Genomic DNA, 12841 nt, shown 5'->3' on the forward strand with positions numbered 1-12841 from the left:
CCAGTATTTTTTGGGCTGAGATATATGGAACCCGGGAGATGTCAGGATTTCCCAAGATTTCCAAATCTCAATACTGGTATGGTATTTGGATTTGGTAAAACTGAAATCTCCCCACTCCATTATACATCATGGAGGAGACCCTAAAATAATTTTCCAGACTTTGAGAAGTCCCAGAAATGATGTCAGTTGGCCAAGCCCCCCACCCCGGAAGTGACATCACTCCTTGTACCCTTTGCCCTCCCTTTGCTCCCTCCCCTCCCCTGGCCTTGACTATGGCAACTCTGCTTCATGTAAACTGGAAAGAAGAGTAGGAGCTGAGTTGACACCCTGGACTCCTCCACCACGCCATTTCAGAGTATCTACGGACCTCCTTCAGAGCTCCTGTAGACCCCGAGGGGTCCATAGACTCCAGGGTGGGAATTCCTGCCCTAAGGCGACCATTAAAGTCAATGGTCTCCATAGAGTATAATGGAGAATCAATCCGGGGGTATCAATGGAGTATAATGGAGAATCAATCCGGAGCTTGAGGTTGAAAATTTGGACCAGATGTCCAATTCTATAGGCCCCCAAAGAGAGTGCCCCCATCCTCCATTATTTCTAAAGGAAGGAGGGGAGGTGTTTAAAGTCATCCAGGTTCTTTTAAATGCCTTCTCCAAGCCACAGCTTCTGCTTGGAGAGAAGTCCGAAGGCATTTAAAGGGCCTGCAGTCCCTTTAAATGCCTTGTCCAAGTTCAACGTTCACTCAGAAGGCATTTCAAGGGACTGCAATCTCTTGAAATGTCTTTGGCTATTTGGCAGCCTGAAAAATCCTGAACATTTTTGGGATTTTATGGGCTTGGCCATTTTGGATATATCTTGCTGAAAGAATATCTGAAAATTACCGATAGGGTATTTTTGGTATATTTTTTCAGATTAGCTGAATGCAGACCCCAAGCTTTGCCTGTCTGCCACTCACTTCTGCTTTACAAATTCGTCTGTCACGAGTTTCTTCACGTCGCCAAAGATCTTGTGCTTTTCCCTAAAAGGAAAAAGGGGACAGGATTCCTTTCAGGGAGCATAACCATCAGAAGGACAAGGAGCGATCCGTTCCCACCCCTCTGGTCCCCAATTCTGTTCCATCTGCCCTACTCTGTGGCTCCCAGCTTCCCTCGTACCCAGGGTCAACTCGCAGCCTCCTCAGCACCTCCCAAACCGCAGCTGGAGGGAGAGAAAGCAAAAAAGGAGGGTTGGTGACTGAGGCGAGGAGGGAAATGGAGCAAGCAGGGGAAAGGTGTGGCACCCACCCTCTTTGACCACGTTGCCCTTCATGAAGATCAGGCTGAGAATGATGGTGAGGAGACCCATCTTGGGGATGTTCTCATCCCTGCAACAGAGAAAAGACTGTTGTACGCCTTATCCAAAAGTAAGAAGAGCAGAAGAAGAAGAGGTTTTTACACTCTCCTTTTCTGTTACCCTAAGGCAGTGGTTCTCAACCTGGAGGTTAGGACCCCTTTGGGGGTCGAACGACCCTTTCACAGGGCTTACGGCAGGGTGAGCAGCTTGGTCGGGGGGGGGGGGGAATGTGCCATCCAGACAACGGCCTTGCAGGGTAGATCGAGATAGAGCATTCATCGGTCTGGAGCAGCAGAAAAGAGCGAGATCGGCAGGGTGGGACAAGAGGCAGAACTGAACTGAGAAACCCCGGGGGAAAAAACAATTTATATACAATCATGAACAAGAAGAAGAAGAAGAAGAGTTGGTTCTTATATGCCGCTTTTCCCTACCCGAAGGAGGCTCAAAGCGGCTTACAGTCGCCTTCCCATTCCTCTCCCCACAACAGACACCCTGTGAGGTGGGTGAGGCTGAGAGAGCCCTGATATCACTGCTCGGTCAGAACAGTTTTATCAGTGCCGTGGCGAGCCCAAGGTCACCCAGCTGGTTGCATGTGGGGGAGCGCAGAATCGAACCCGGCATGCCAGATTAGAAGTCCGCACTCCTAACCACTACACCAAACTGGCTCTCAATGGATCTTCACGCCATTGGTCAGTTTTGGTTTAATTTCTGTGAAAGAACACTGGCATCGTTTTATGGCTGGGGGTCACCAACACATGAGGAACTGGATTAAAGGGTCGCGGCATTAGGAAGGTTGAGAGCCACTGTGGTGGGGGAAGGGATTTGGGGAGCTACACCTCAATTCTTCATATAGATGGGACACAAGCGGGAAACTGAGGCACAGAGCTAATGCTCCTTGTAGGGCTTTTGAGGAGATGCCCCTGCACCTGCATCAATCCCCTGAAGGACACAAGTATGCTGTTGATTCAGCATATGGGAAGCAGCAAATCTGAGCACAAGGCGCCCCAGATCAGAGTGCGCCGTTTCACTCCCATGCCCAAACCTTGCAGGAAATTCTCGAATGCTGCAAAAAGCCCTGGTTAGTGTTCAGGATTGCCAAAGACGAACCACTTTCCCTCGTCTCCTTACTCTTTACAGTTCTCTCTCTCCAGCGGAGCCAACTTGTTCACGAGGATGAAGGCGTGGGACTTGGGGTCGATTTCTACCAGTTCCAGCCCAAACACCTGCCGAAATCAGGGGAGGAAAACAGAATTATTTTCAGCCAATCAAATCTCTGATGGCCCTTGCTGGGGAAAGCCACATCTGCCCCGCCCACTTGATCAAAAAACGCTTAATGGAAATCGCGGAAGGTATTGGTGGGCACGCTACCGGGAACCCCCAGCATGGGGTCAAGCAATTCTCGTGTGTGTGTGTGTGTGGAGGGGATTGTTTTGGACTCATCCCATTCTGCAGCGGCTTTCTGCACCCAGCCACACTTGGAACCATCTCTGCTCAGGAGTAGAAAGGAATGGATCGCTGATGCTACCGCCCAAGCCAATGAGGGGCTCCCTCTTTACCTGCTGAAGTGTCTGGTTGGCTCGGTTGAGGAGTTCAGGGCAGACATCTCTGTAGTCCTTGAGGTGTTTCAGAATATCTGCAAGGAGACAAGAGAGCTTTGCGTGTCACGGTTATCTTCAGGCCTCCTCATCCAAACCTGAACAGCTCTGCCCTCAGAATAAAACAGACCAAGGTCAAAATGGAGAGGGGGCAGAGACGAGGATGATTCAGGGCCTGGGGAGGAAAGGCTGAGGGACTTGGGAAGGTTCAGCCTGGAGGAGGCTGAGAGGGGACAGGATGGCTCTCTTGAAGCATTTGAAAGGCTGTCCCTTGGAGGAGGGTACGAATGGTTCCTGTTGGCATCAGAGGGCAGGACCTGCGGTACTGGGCTTAAATTATGTGTAGAACATTACTGGCTAGATATCAGGGGGGGAAATTTCCACGGTCAGAGTAATTGAGCAGTGGAATGGGCTGCTTAAGGAGGTGGTGAGCTCCCCCTCACTGATGGTGGTCTTCAAGCAGTGGCTGGACGGATCCTTATCCTGGATGCTTGAGGCTGATCCTGCATTGATCAGGGGGTGGGACTAAATGCCTTTCCAACTCTATGGTTCTATGATTCTAATCCCCACGCCTTTCTGCCCCTCCATTCTGTCCTTGACCAAAGGTCTCAAGAGCTTCCCCAAACCAAATACTGGAAGAAGAATCATGCAAACACATTTGCTTAACCCAACTCTACCAGCTGAACGTTAGTAGTTCTAAAGGAATTCTTCAAAGGGGTCAAAATGGCATCTCTGACCTCACCTGCTCTTTTGATTGGGATTTTCTTTTGGTCTTTGACAAGCAGAAACCGTACAAGTTCGTTCACCTGAAAAGAGAACACAACACAAGCAGGCTTCAGGGTTTGTGTATGTGGCTGTTCTGTAGGAGTAAGGAAAAAGCGCAGAAATGGGAGAGAAGAAGGGCAACACGTTCCCAGCCCTAGGGAAGCATGCCTGGCCTCGACCAGGGCCAGGGCCTTTTCAGTCCTGGCCCCCGCCTGGTGGAACGAGCTCCCGGGAGAGCTGCGGGCCCTGCAGGCCCTTCCATCGTTCCGCAGGGCCTGCAAGACGGAGCTCTTTCGCCAGGTTTACGGTTGAGGCCAAGGCTAACATCTATGCCCCCCCCCGGGACCTGGGGATTGGGATTAGAGACGGGTACCACCAATATCCCCTCTCCACCTGCTAGTAGGGGAAAGGGTAGTTGACTAGCTGCTCTTGCCAGGTTAGCTTGCTAACTAAAAATTGTTGGGCTGTAGATGTGTTAATTGGATTTTTAATGGATTTTATGGGGTTTTAGAATGTTGTAACCCGCCATGAGCCGCAAGGGAGTGGCGGGCAATAAATCGAATAATAATAATAATAATAATAATAATAATAATAATAATAATAATAATAATAATGGAGGTATTGTAGGTCAATGAACTGAAGTTTACAGAACGTTAAAGGTCAAAAGAAAAGTAATATAAAATGTTCTATAGATGGTACACAGTCCCAAGAGATACAGTAAAGGTCAATAAGAGCTATCATGGGAAATATTGGAAATGCTGTGAAATGAATTCATCATTTTATCGCATATGGTGGACCTGCCAGAGTGGAAAGAAATATTGGATTATAAGTGAAGATGAAATCTAAAAGTTATTGAAAATAGGATTTACAATAGACCCAAAATATTTATTATTAAATATGGAACTAAACAGTATTAAAATATATAGTGAAGTTAAATATTAAATATGTGGTAACTGCAGCCATATGCATCCAAAAGGAAAAAAAAAGAATCTTCACCAGATCTTACAGAACGGTCTAATAAAACGACGGAATATGCACCAATGGCAAAACTTACATATTTGATACAAAACAGATCAATGTCAAATATTAACAGAAAATGGAGATCAATATCAGAATACATTGAATGAAAAAGCGGAATGGGGAGAAATAATGGGTTGATGTGGGTATATTGCAAACAATTTAAATACAAACTCACCTGGAAAAAAGATGTATTTTTGAAAAATGTCAAAGGTATATTGTGGCATATCAGCTTAATATTCACAGTTCTTATGGAACCTTATCCCCAGAAGAAGACAGGGCCCGGAGCCCGATGGAATAAGCACACCATTTGCTTTTGTTTCGGGATGCAAAGGACCTCGAAGCCGGGATACAGCCAGGCAGAACAGGGCGATTCCAAGGAGGGGCTGGGGAATGTCAGTTCAGGCTCTCTTACCCTGGCCTCCATTTGACTGGGCGGGCGCCGCTGGACATTGCGCTGCAGCTGACTGGAAGACGGCGTTTGGGTCAGAGTGTACTCCTCATCCACGTCCATGGGCTCCACCTGGGAAAGGGCAGGGAGCAGAATTCAGAAGAGCTCTCCGCTCTGATCCCGGACCAGTTCTGTATTGCTGTCCGGGTTGGAGACGTTCATTTCCAAATAAGATGATCAGGCATTTCTGTACTTAAAAGTTAGGGGCGGCCGTGCTAAGGCGTTATGTTTGAGTACATTTTGAAAGAGTGAATTCAGACCTAGGTGTTCTTCCCCCTTTCCTCTTTCCCCACATAGTCCCGCCACGTCAACACGTACAAAAATAAAGAAATTCACATACTTGGGAAGGCCCAGGTCTTTTGGTCCGCTTTTTCTGGGACATCTCTCCTTTCGGAAGCCTGTAAGGAGCAGGAAAAGTAAGCTTCAGCAGAGATCCTCAAGCAGGAAGACTGATTCACATCTATGTCCTTGTACACCTCCCCACCTCCCCCCTGCCAAGAACAACATCTCCTTGCAGAGCCTAAATCAGAGGACACTTTTTCGATTACAATCCCCCAGCTTCTCTGCCTGCCACCCCTTTTTCCCATTGACAGGCTCCTTGGCTTTTTAACATCCACGGGTCAGGCAAACATCGCTTATTACAGCATGGCAATGTGGGAAAGCTGTACCTGTTGAACGTCTGTCCAGCAGTTCTGCCTGACAAATACACTAACTCCACCTATTTCCAGAATTCCTAGGGCACCCAAAAACTCAGACTGGCACCCCAACAGCAGCAGCAGCAGCAGCACCAGCAAGGGATCCTAGGCCTTTAACGAAAACAGGAAGAAGTCCAACAGGTGCTACTTCTCCCAGCATGCTGATGGGAGGAAGATGAACCCGCTGGATTTCCGCCCAAGAGCTCTGCTTAGGTTCCTCTCGCTCCCCACATGCTTCTGGGGACAGCACTGGTGGTCTTAAAGAGCGACTCACGCCCCCCCCCCAACCCCCCAAAAATACCCGCGTCTTCACTAAACTCGAATCAACCCCTTCGACCGTTCAGGATCCCCAGACAATTCTACGCATGCGCCTGTTCTTCCGCCCGGTTCGCCTGGCCTAGGCTTCCATGTACGCATGCGCCCTTTGGTGGGCGCGCCATTTTGTCCGGGGACGGTCGGCTGTTGCTCGGCAACAGCGGCCTGCCGCGTGCGCCCTCTGCAGTCTCGCGCGCTCCCCGCGGCTGCTTTGATCTCGCCGGTTTCTCTGTAGAGTCGCTGATGGGGAGTTGGAGAAGCGAAAGCCCGGGAGTGGGGAGGGGGAGCGGAGTGCCGTAAAAGACCCGTGTCTCCTGGTTCTGACGTGCCCCGTTCACGAAGCAGGTGGAGACCCTCCAAACAGCAGCATTGCAGCCCTGAGAACAAGGCGGGCGGATGGGAGGATGCGCAGGTCTCCCGTGCAGGAGGGGAAAGGAGCAGGGCTCTCCGCTTGCCGTGCACGTGCACATGGAATCTTAGCCCCAGAATGAAACTTGTAGTTCTTCAAGATGCCACCGGACTCAAACTGTGTTCTGCTGCTTCAGACCTTCAAATTTGCATCTGCAGTGTGGAAAAGTGATGTGCAGATGTCTGAACGGATGCTCTGCTGCTGTATGAAGGTTATTGCAAAACAGGGATAGAATCATAGAATCATAGAGTTGGGAGGGGCCACAGAGGCCATCTAGTCCAACCCCCTGCTCAACGCAGGATCAGCCCTAAGCATCCTAAAGCATCCGAGAAAAGTGTGTATCCAACCTTTGCTTGAAGACTGCCAGTGAGGGGGAGCTCACCACCTCCTTAGGCAGCCTATTCCACTGCTGAACTTCTCTGACTGAGAAATTTTTTTTCCTGATATCAAGCCTATATCGTTGTACTTGTAGTTTAAACCCATTACTGCGTGTCCTCTCCTCTGCAGCCAACGGAAACAGCATCCTGCCCTCCTCCAAGTGACAACCTTTCAAATACTTAAAGAGGGCTATCATGTCCCCTCTCAACCTCCTTTTCTCCAGGCTGAGAAAGCAGGGAAAGCATGCTTGATCCGGTGATAATTTAGCACAAATCTAACAAAACCTTGGGAAAAGTGTGGTTCATGCTCTTCTTAAATCTACCTGTGCTTCATCCTGTTTTTAAATTCACCCGTGAATGTTCCTGATATCTAGCCTATATCGTTGTACCTGTAGTTTAAACCTGTAGTTTAACAAACCTGGGAGCCTGCTTGGATGAATTTATATCTCACAGCTTACCCAGGTTGCTTGTGAAGAATGGTGGAATGGAAATCAGAAGAATGGTGGAAGAAGAATGGTGGAATGGAAATCGGGCCAAATTGTTGGCACTTGATTTGTGACACATACGCACATTACACTTTCTTCAATTTTGTATACCATTGCACTGTGTTTTGGTTTTGCCGTCAGCATGTTACAGTTAAATGCATGTTTTCAGCATGTTTGTGTCGTTATTGTTCTTCTGTTATGGCTGTATTGCTATTGTTAATTTATCATTTTATTTGTACTGTTTTTCCTTCCAGTTCCATGAGCCTCAGGGAAGGGCGGTATATAAACATAAAAAATAAACATAAATAAAATAGAGCAATGTTGGGAGGAAACATTAGGGAAGTCCCTTGCCCTCAATGGGACTTTGTTGGCTTGCCAGAACTGCTTGGCTGCAGGGTGAGGCAGGATGCTGGACTAGAGGGACCACTGGCCTCATCCAGCAGGGCTGATGTTCTTATGAAGGCCTCGGCCTCTCTGCCCCATTCTTGGCCCTCCAGAGGAACTGGCTGGTCCCTGTGTGAGACGGGATGCTGGACTAGATGGACCCCTGGTCTGATCCAGCAGGGCTCTTCTGTTCCTATAAAATCCTCGGTCTCTCTGCCCTGTTGCTGGCCCTCCAGAGGGACTGGCTGGCCCCTGTGTGAGACGGGATGCTGGACTAGATGGACCCCTGGTCTGATCCAGCAGGGCTCTTCTGTTCCTATAAAATCCTCGGTCTCTCTGCCCTGTTGCTGGCCCTCCAGAGGAACTGGCTGGCCCGTGTGTGAGACGGGATGCTGGACTAGATGGACCCCTGGTCTGATCCAGCAGGGCTCTTCTGTTCCTATAAAATCCTCAGTCTCTCTGCCCTGTTGCTGGCCCTCCAGAGGAACTGGCTGGCCCCTGTGTGAGACGGGATGCTGGACTAGATGGACCCCTGGTCTGATCCAGCAGGGCTCTTCTGATGTTCCTATAAAGGCCTCAGCCTCTGTGTCCTGTTGCTGGCCCTCCAGAGGAACTGGCTGGCCCCTGTGTGAGACGGGATGCTGGACTAGATGGACCCCTGGTCCGATCCAGCAGGGCTCTTCTGAGGTTCTTACTGGCACTTTTGTCTGGAATGGTTTAAGTCGGGGGTCGTTTTATTTTATCACGACTATACTGACTTTGGGTGGAATCGTTCAGGCTGCACGTTGAGCGTTTGAACTTAAAACTGGCAGCCCCGTCCGTCCCACGCTCCTTCCAGTGAGAGGTAGGCATTGACAGTTTCAGAGCAGAGAAAGACATGGCCCTTGGCAGGCAGGCTGCAAGGCGGTGGCTCCGGAATAAAGAGCCACTGTTGGACGTGTGGAAACCAAAACACTTTCGAGGGAACGGAAGGGCTGTTGAACAAACCCATCCTTAAAGAGTCCCTTGCCTCTGCATCCCAGGACACAGAGTGCAAATCCCCTGCTTGATGCTTTTTTCAGTCTTGGTCCCTCCGTTTTATAACAAATCCTGGAGGTTTCACATCACAGTCTAGGGCTCACTGCACTTCCCGGACATGATAAAGTTGTTGACAATGAAGTTACTTTCATGTGGGTTTGCTTTCAGGTCAGCCCCTTTCCACATGAAGCTAGAGCCAGTGCTACGTTTACCAGTTCTAGGGGAGTGGAGGGGGTCAGGTTGCCAGATGAAGAGGAGATGGTTTTTATACCCTGCTTTCTTTCCACTAGAGCCTCTTGTGGCACAGAGTGATAAGGCAGCAGAAATGCTGTCTGAAAGCTCTGCCCATGAGGCTGGGAGTTCGATCCCAGCAGCCGGCTCAAGGTTGACTCAGCCTTCCATCCTCCCGAGGTCGGTAAAATGAGTACCCAGCTTCCTGGGGGGTAAACGGTAATGAGTGGGGAAGGCACTGGCAAACCACCCCGTATTGAGTTTGCCATGAAAACGCTAGAGGGCGTCACCCCAAGGGTCAGACATGACCCGGTGCTTGCACAGGGGATACCTTTACCTTTACCTTTCTTTCCACTAGTCAAGAGTATCAAAGTGGCTTACAGTTGCCTACCCTTCCACTCCCTGCAACAGACATCAGGTGAGATTGGTGGGGCTGAGAGAGCTCTGAGAGAACTGCTCCATGAGAACAGCTGCTCGGTCAGCTGCAACTTGGCAGCCATTCAACGCACACGTCCTGTTTGTTCGAACCACCTGAAGGCATCTCAAGGTGGCCTACGATTGCCTTCCCTTCCTCCCTCCCTCCTCCCTGTGAGGTAGGTCCGGAAATGCGCTGTACTTCCAGGGGATCCCCAGGCCCCACATGGAAGCTGGCATCCCTTAGCAGTACAGTTCCCATAAAAGACATTGTAATTTCTGTGGGTTTTTTAAATTAGTGCTAAATAGGTTTTAATTCAGGGGAAGGGTGCGAATTTTACAATTCTTTCAAGTCTGCAGAAGCAATACCATCTCAATTACGACTTCAGGCAAGAGATGTTGAGGTTTAGGAATGTTATTTTCAACCCGGGCAATGATCAGTTGTAAACCAAAAAAACAAGAGATGCTCCTATAAATAGCCAGGACTTATGAATTTGTTTTGCAAACCTCTCTCTCTACTTTCCTAAGGTTATTTCAGGCTGGTCTTTCTTGTGGCTTTTTACTTTATTTAGAGACTCGTCCTCAAAGCTGGGGGCGGGGAGGGAAGCCCCACCTTCTGGCCTTTTGTCCTTAAAAAAGAGAGAACCATCCCAGCAAACATCAGGATGCTTTTATTTTTAAAATTGTTTTTCTTCTACTCCAGCCCTAGACCACACCGCTGCCAAGGAAACGGACAACAACATCGGGCAAGGGAGATTGTAATGTTTGGGAAATCTCCCGCCTTGGTAGACCACATGGTAAAAATCACCACGGTATTCACCCACTCCCAAATATCCCTTTACCGTGTCGTTGAGCTGCCAACCAGAAATGGAAGCGGTTTCTCGTCTTCATCTTGAGATGGCCCCTTTCCAGTTTCCGTCCTGTTCCCAGGGTGGAGGCAGAGAGCTTGCTGGAACCCAAATCACCCAGCATCTGTTTTAAGCTGCTGGAAATACCAGCTGAACTCTTTCCCCACCCTGCAGGCTGGAAGATTACTCCCTCCATCCGTTAAGCGTGAATTGCATCTTGCCCTTGAAGTAATATTAGCAATGCTATCTCATAAAAAAGCAAAAATAATAAAAATGTCCCAGACTGTGGCTCTCCAGATGTCCCCTAGGGGCTCATGGGAATTGTAGTCCATGGACATCTGGAGAGCCACAGTTTGGCTAACCCTGCATAGAACTTCTGCCCTGCAGAAACCTGAGATTTGAGCTTTGCCTGTTAACAAATCCACCACATGCTGCCATGTGCCTTAAAAACATGCCACGGAACATTTACCCACTTTTTTCGTTTATTTGGAACATCGGGCCTGATGCATAATTCTGGTGCACTCAAAAGCTTGCCCAGTTGTCTATAACACGATCGGTCCTCATAAAAACCGTATTCTTTGGACTGTGTTCTTGGCGGTTTGGAGAAGTTCTAAAATCATTTCCTCACTGGTTAAATACGACTCCTTTCATCCACAGCCTGGCGAATGTGTATTCTGCCAAGCAAATTGAGACGGCCTACTGAGGATTTGTCAAATTTAACTATATTTCTTCCCGAGTCAAAAGAGTTTTTTTGTGTATACCGCTTTTTACTACCCAAGGGAGTCTCAAAGCGGCTTACAATGGCCTACCCTTCCTCTCCCCGCAACAGACAACCTTGTGAAATATTGGGGGCGGAGAGCTCTGGAAGAACTGTCCATCAGCAGAACTATTTTGCATCAACATGTTGGAGACATCAACATATACAATACTCTATAGTAGAATTTGCTTCATAGTTTTGCCCAAAACAAGAGCATCGCCACCACCATTCTGACATCGCTTCCGCATGACATCACCATGTTGCATTCCAAGTAAAGGTAAGTTTGGGGGGACCAAGAGGCATCCAGAAGGCAGGGGACCTCCACTTCTAGCCATGGACCTTGCAACCCTAGGTCCGTATTTTCGGTGCTGCTCCACTGTTATAGGTTGTACCTCTACGTCTGGGGTCCCCAACCTTTTTAAGCCTACAGGCATTTTTGGAATTTTGACAGTGCAGGGCACAGATGCAGAACGGCTGTCCTGGGGGGTCAGAGCCAGATACAAAATGAGTGCCACTGGATGGGGGATACGCTTCTAGGTAACACTGTGTGTGAACGAGACCTTGGGGTACTTGTGGACTGTAAACTAAACATGAGCAGGCAGTGTGATGCAGCGGTAAAAAAGGCTAATGCCATTTTGGGCTGTATCAACAGGGGCATCACATCAAAATCACAAGATGTCATAGTCCCATTGTATACGGCGCTGCTCAGACCACACCTGGAGTACTGTGTGCAGTTCTGGAGGCCTCACTTCAAGAAGGACGTAGATAAAATTGAAAGGGTACAGAGGAGAGTGACAAGGATGATCTGGGGCCAAGGGACCAAGCCCTATGAAGGTTGAGGGACTTGGGAATGTTCAGCCTGGAGAAAAGGAGGTTGAGAGGGGACATGATAGCCCTCTTTAAGTATTTGAAAGGTTGTCATTTGGAGGAGGGCAGGATGCTGTTCCCATTGGCTGCAGAGGAGAGGATACGCAGTAATGGGTTTAAACTTCAAGTACAACGATATAGGCTAGATATCAGGAAAAAATTCTTCATAGTCAGAGTAGTTCAGCAGTGGAATAGGCTGCCTAAGGAGGTGGTGAGCTCCCCCTCACTGGCAGTCTTCAAGCAAAGGTTGGATGCACACTTTTCTTGGATGCTTTAGGATGCTTAGGGCTGATCCTGTGTTGAGCAGGGGGTTGGACTAGATGGCCTGTATGGCCCCAACTCTATGATTCTATGATTCTAAGACCCTTGGCTGCCAAAACAATATTTTTTTAAAAACTGGAAGCCTTGGTGGGGACACCTGAACCCACCCACTCTCTAGAATTCATTTGGTAGGCGTCAGAAAAGGTGCCGGTGGCATTACAGCACCCTTAGGTGCCACGTTAGGGACTCCCGCTTCAGGAACTAGGACAGAAATTGGCCAGCCTGCATGGGATGTGGCCAGATTTCCGAGTGTTTATAATGCAGATTTCTCCCACCCACCTCCCACAGGAGCAGCAAAAACCTACACTTTCCCCAGCGCATTTCAGTTTGTTGACGGTGGGTGGAGATGAAACCCTTGCCTGGCTGTTTCCAGGAGTTCACTCACACTGTTGCTCTTGGAAAGGAAATTCCCAAAAGGAGCTGGGGAGGGTGATGTCGATAATAAATGTGCCCGCAGCCCGGGAGATCAAAGAGCGGCTTGTTTTGGGAACCCGTGCAAACAGGAGGTCTGTTTTTATCCAGTTGTCCAAATGCAAAAACATCTGGGTTGGATAGTTTGGT

General features: G+C 48.9%; 1 protein-coding gene across 2 annotated transcripts in view; it reads right to left on the reverse strand.

Moving 5' to 3' along the window:
* LOC143833571 (non-structural maintenance of chromosomes element 3 homolog) overlaps window positions 1–6150 on the reverse strand; it is a 9418-nt gene extending 3268 nt beyond the window's left edge. Inside the window, exons 1-9 of one of the 2 annotated variants that reach the window (XM_077329543.1) lie at window positions 5829–6150; window positions 5501–5558; window positions 5125–5232; window positions 3670–3733; window positions 2889–2965; window positions 2461–2555; window positions 1284–1363; window positions 1155–1197; window positions 956–1018 (exon numbers count right to left, since the gene is read on the reverse strand). In XM_077329543.1, coding sequence (XP_077185658.1) covers window positions 956–1018; window positions 1155–1197; window positions 1284–1363; window positions 2461–2555; window positions 2889–2965; window positions 3670–3733; window positions 5125–5232; window positions 5501–5542 — 572 coding nt within the window. In that variant the 5' untranslated portion in view covers window positions 5543–5558; window positions 5829–6150. The remainder of the gene's footprint in view (window positions 1–955; window positions 1019–1154; window positions 1198–1283; window positions 1364–2460; window positions 2556–2888; window positions 2966–3669; window positions 3734–5124; window positions 5233–5500; window positions 5559–5828) is intronic. The other variant, XM_077329544.1, reaches the window with a different exon arrangement.
* Window positions 6151–12841: the final 6691 nt, after the last annotated feature.

Source organism: Paroedura picta, chromosome 3 (genome assembly GCF_049243985.1).
Source record: "Paroedura picta isolate Pp20150507F chromosome 3, Ppicta_v3.0, whole genome shotgun sequence".
Taxonomy (NCBI): domain Eukaryota; kingdom Metazoa; phylum Chordata; class Lepidosauria; order Squamata; family Gekkonidae; genus Paroedura; species Paroedura picta.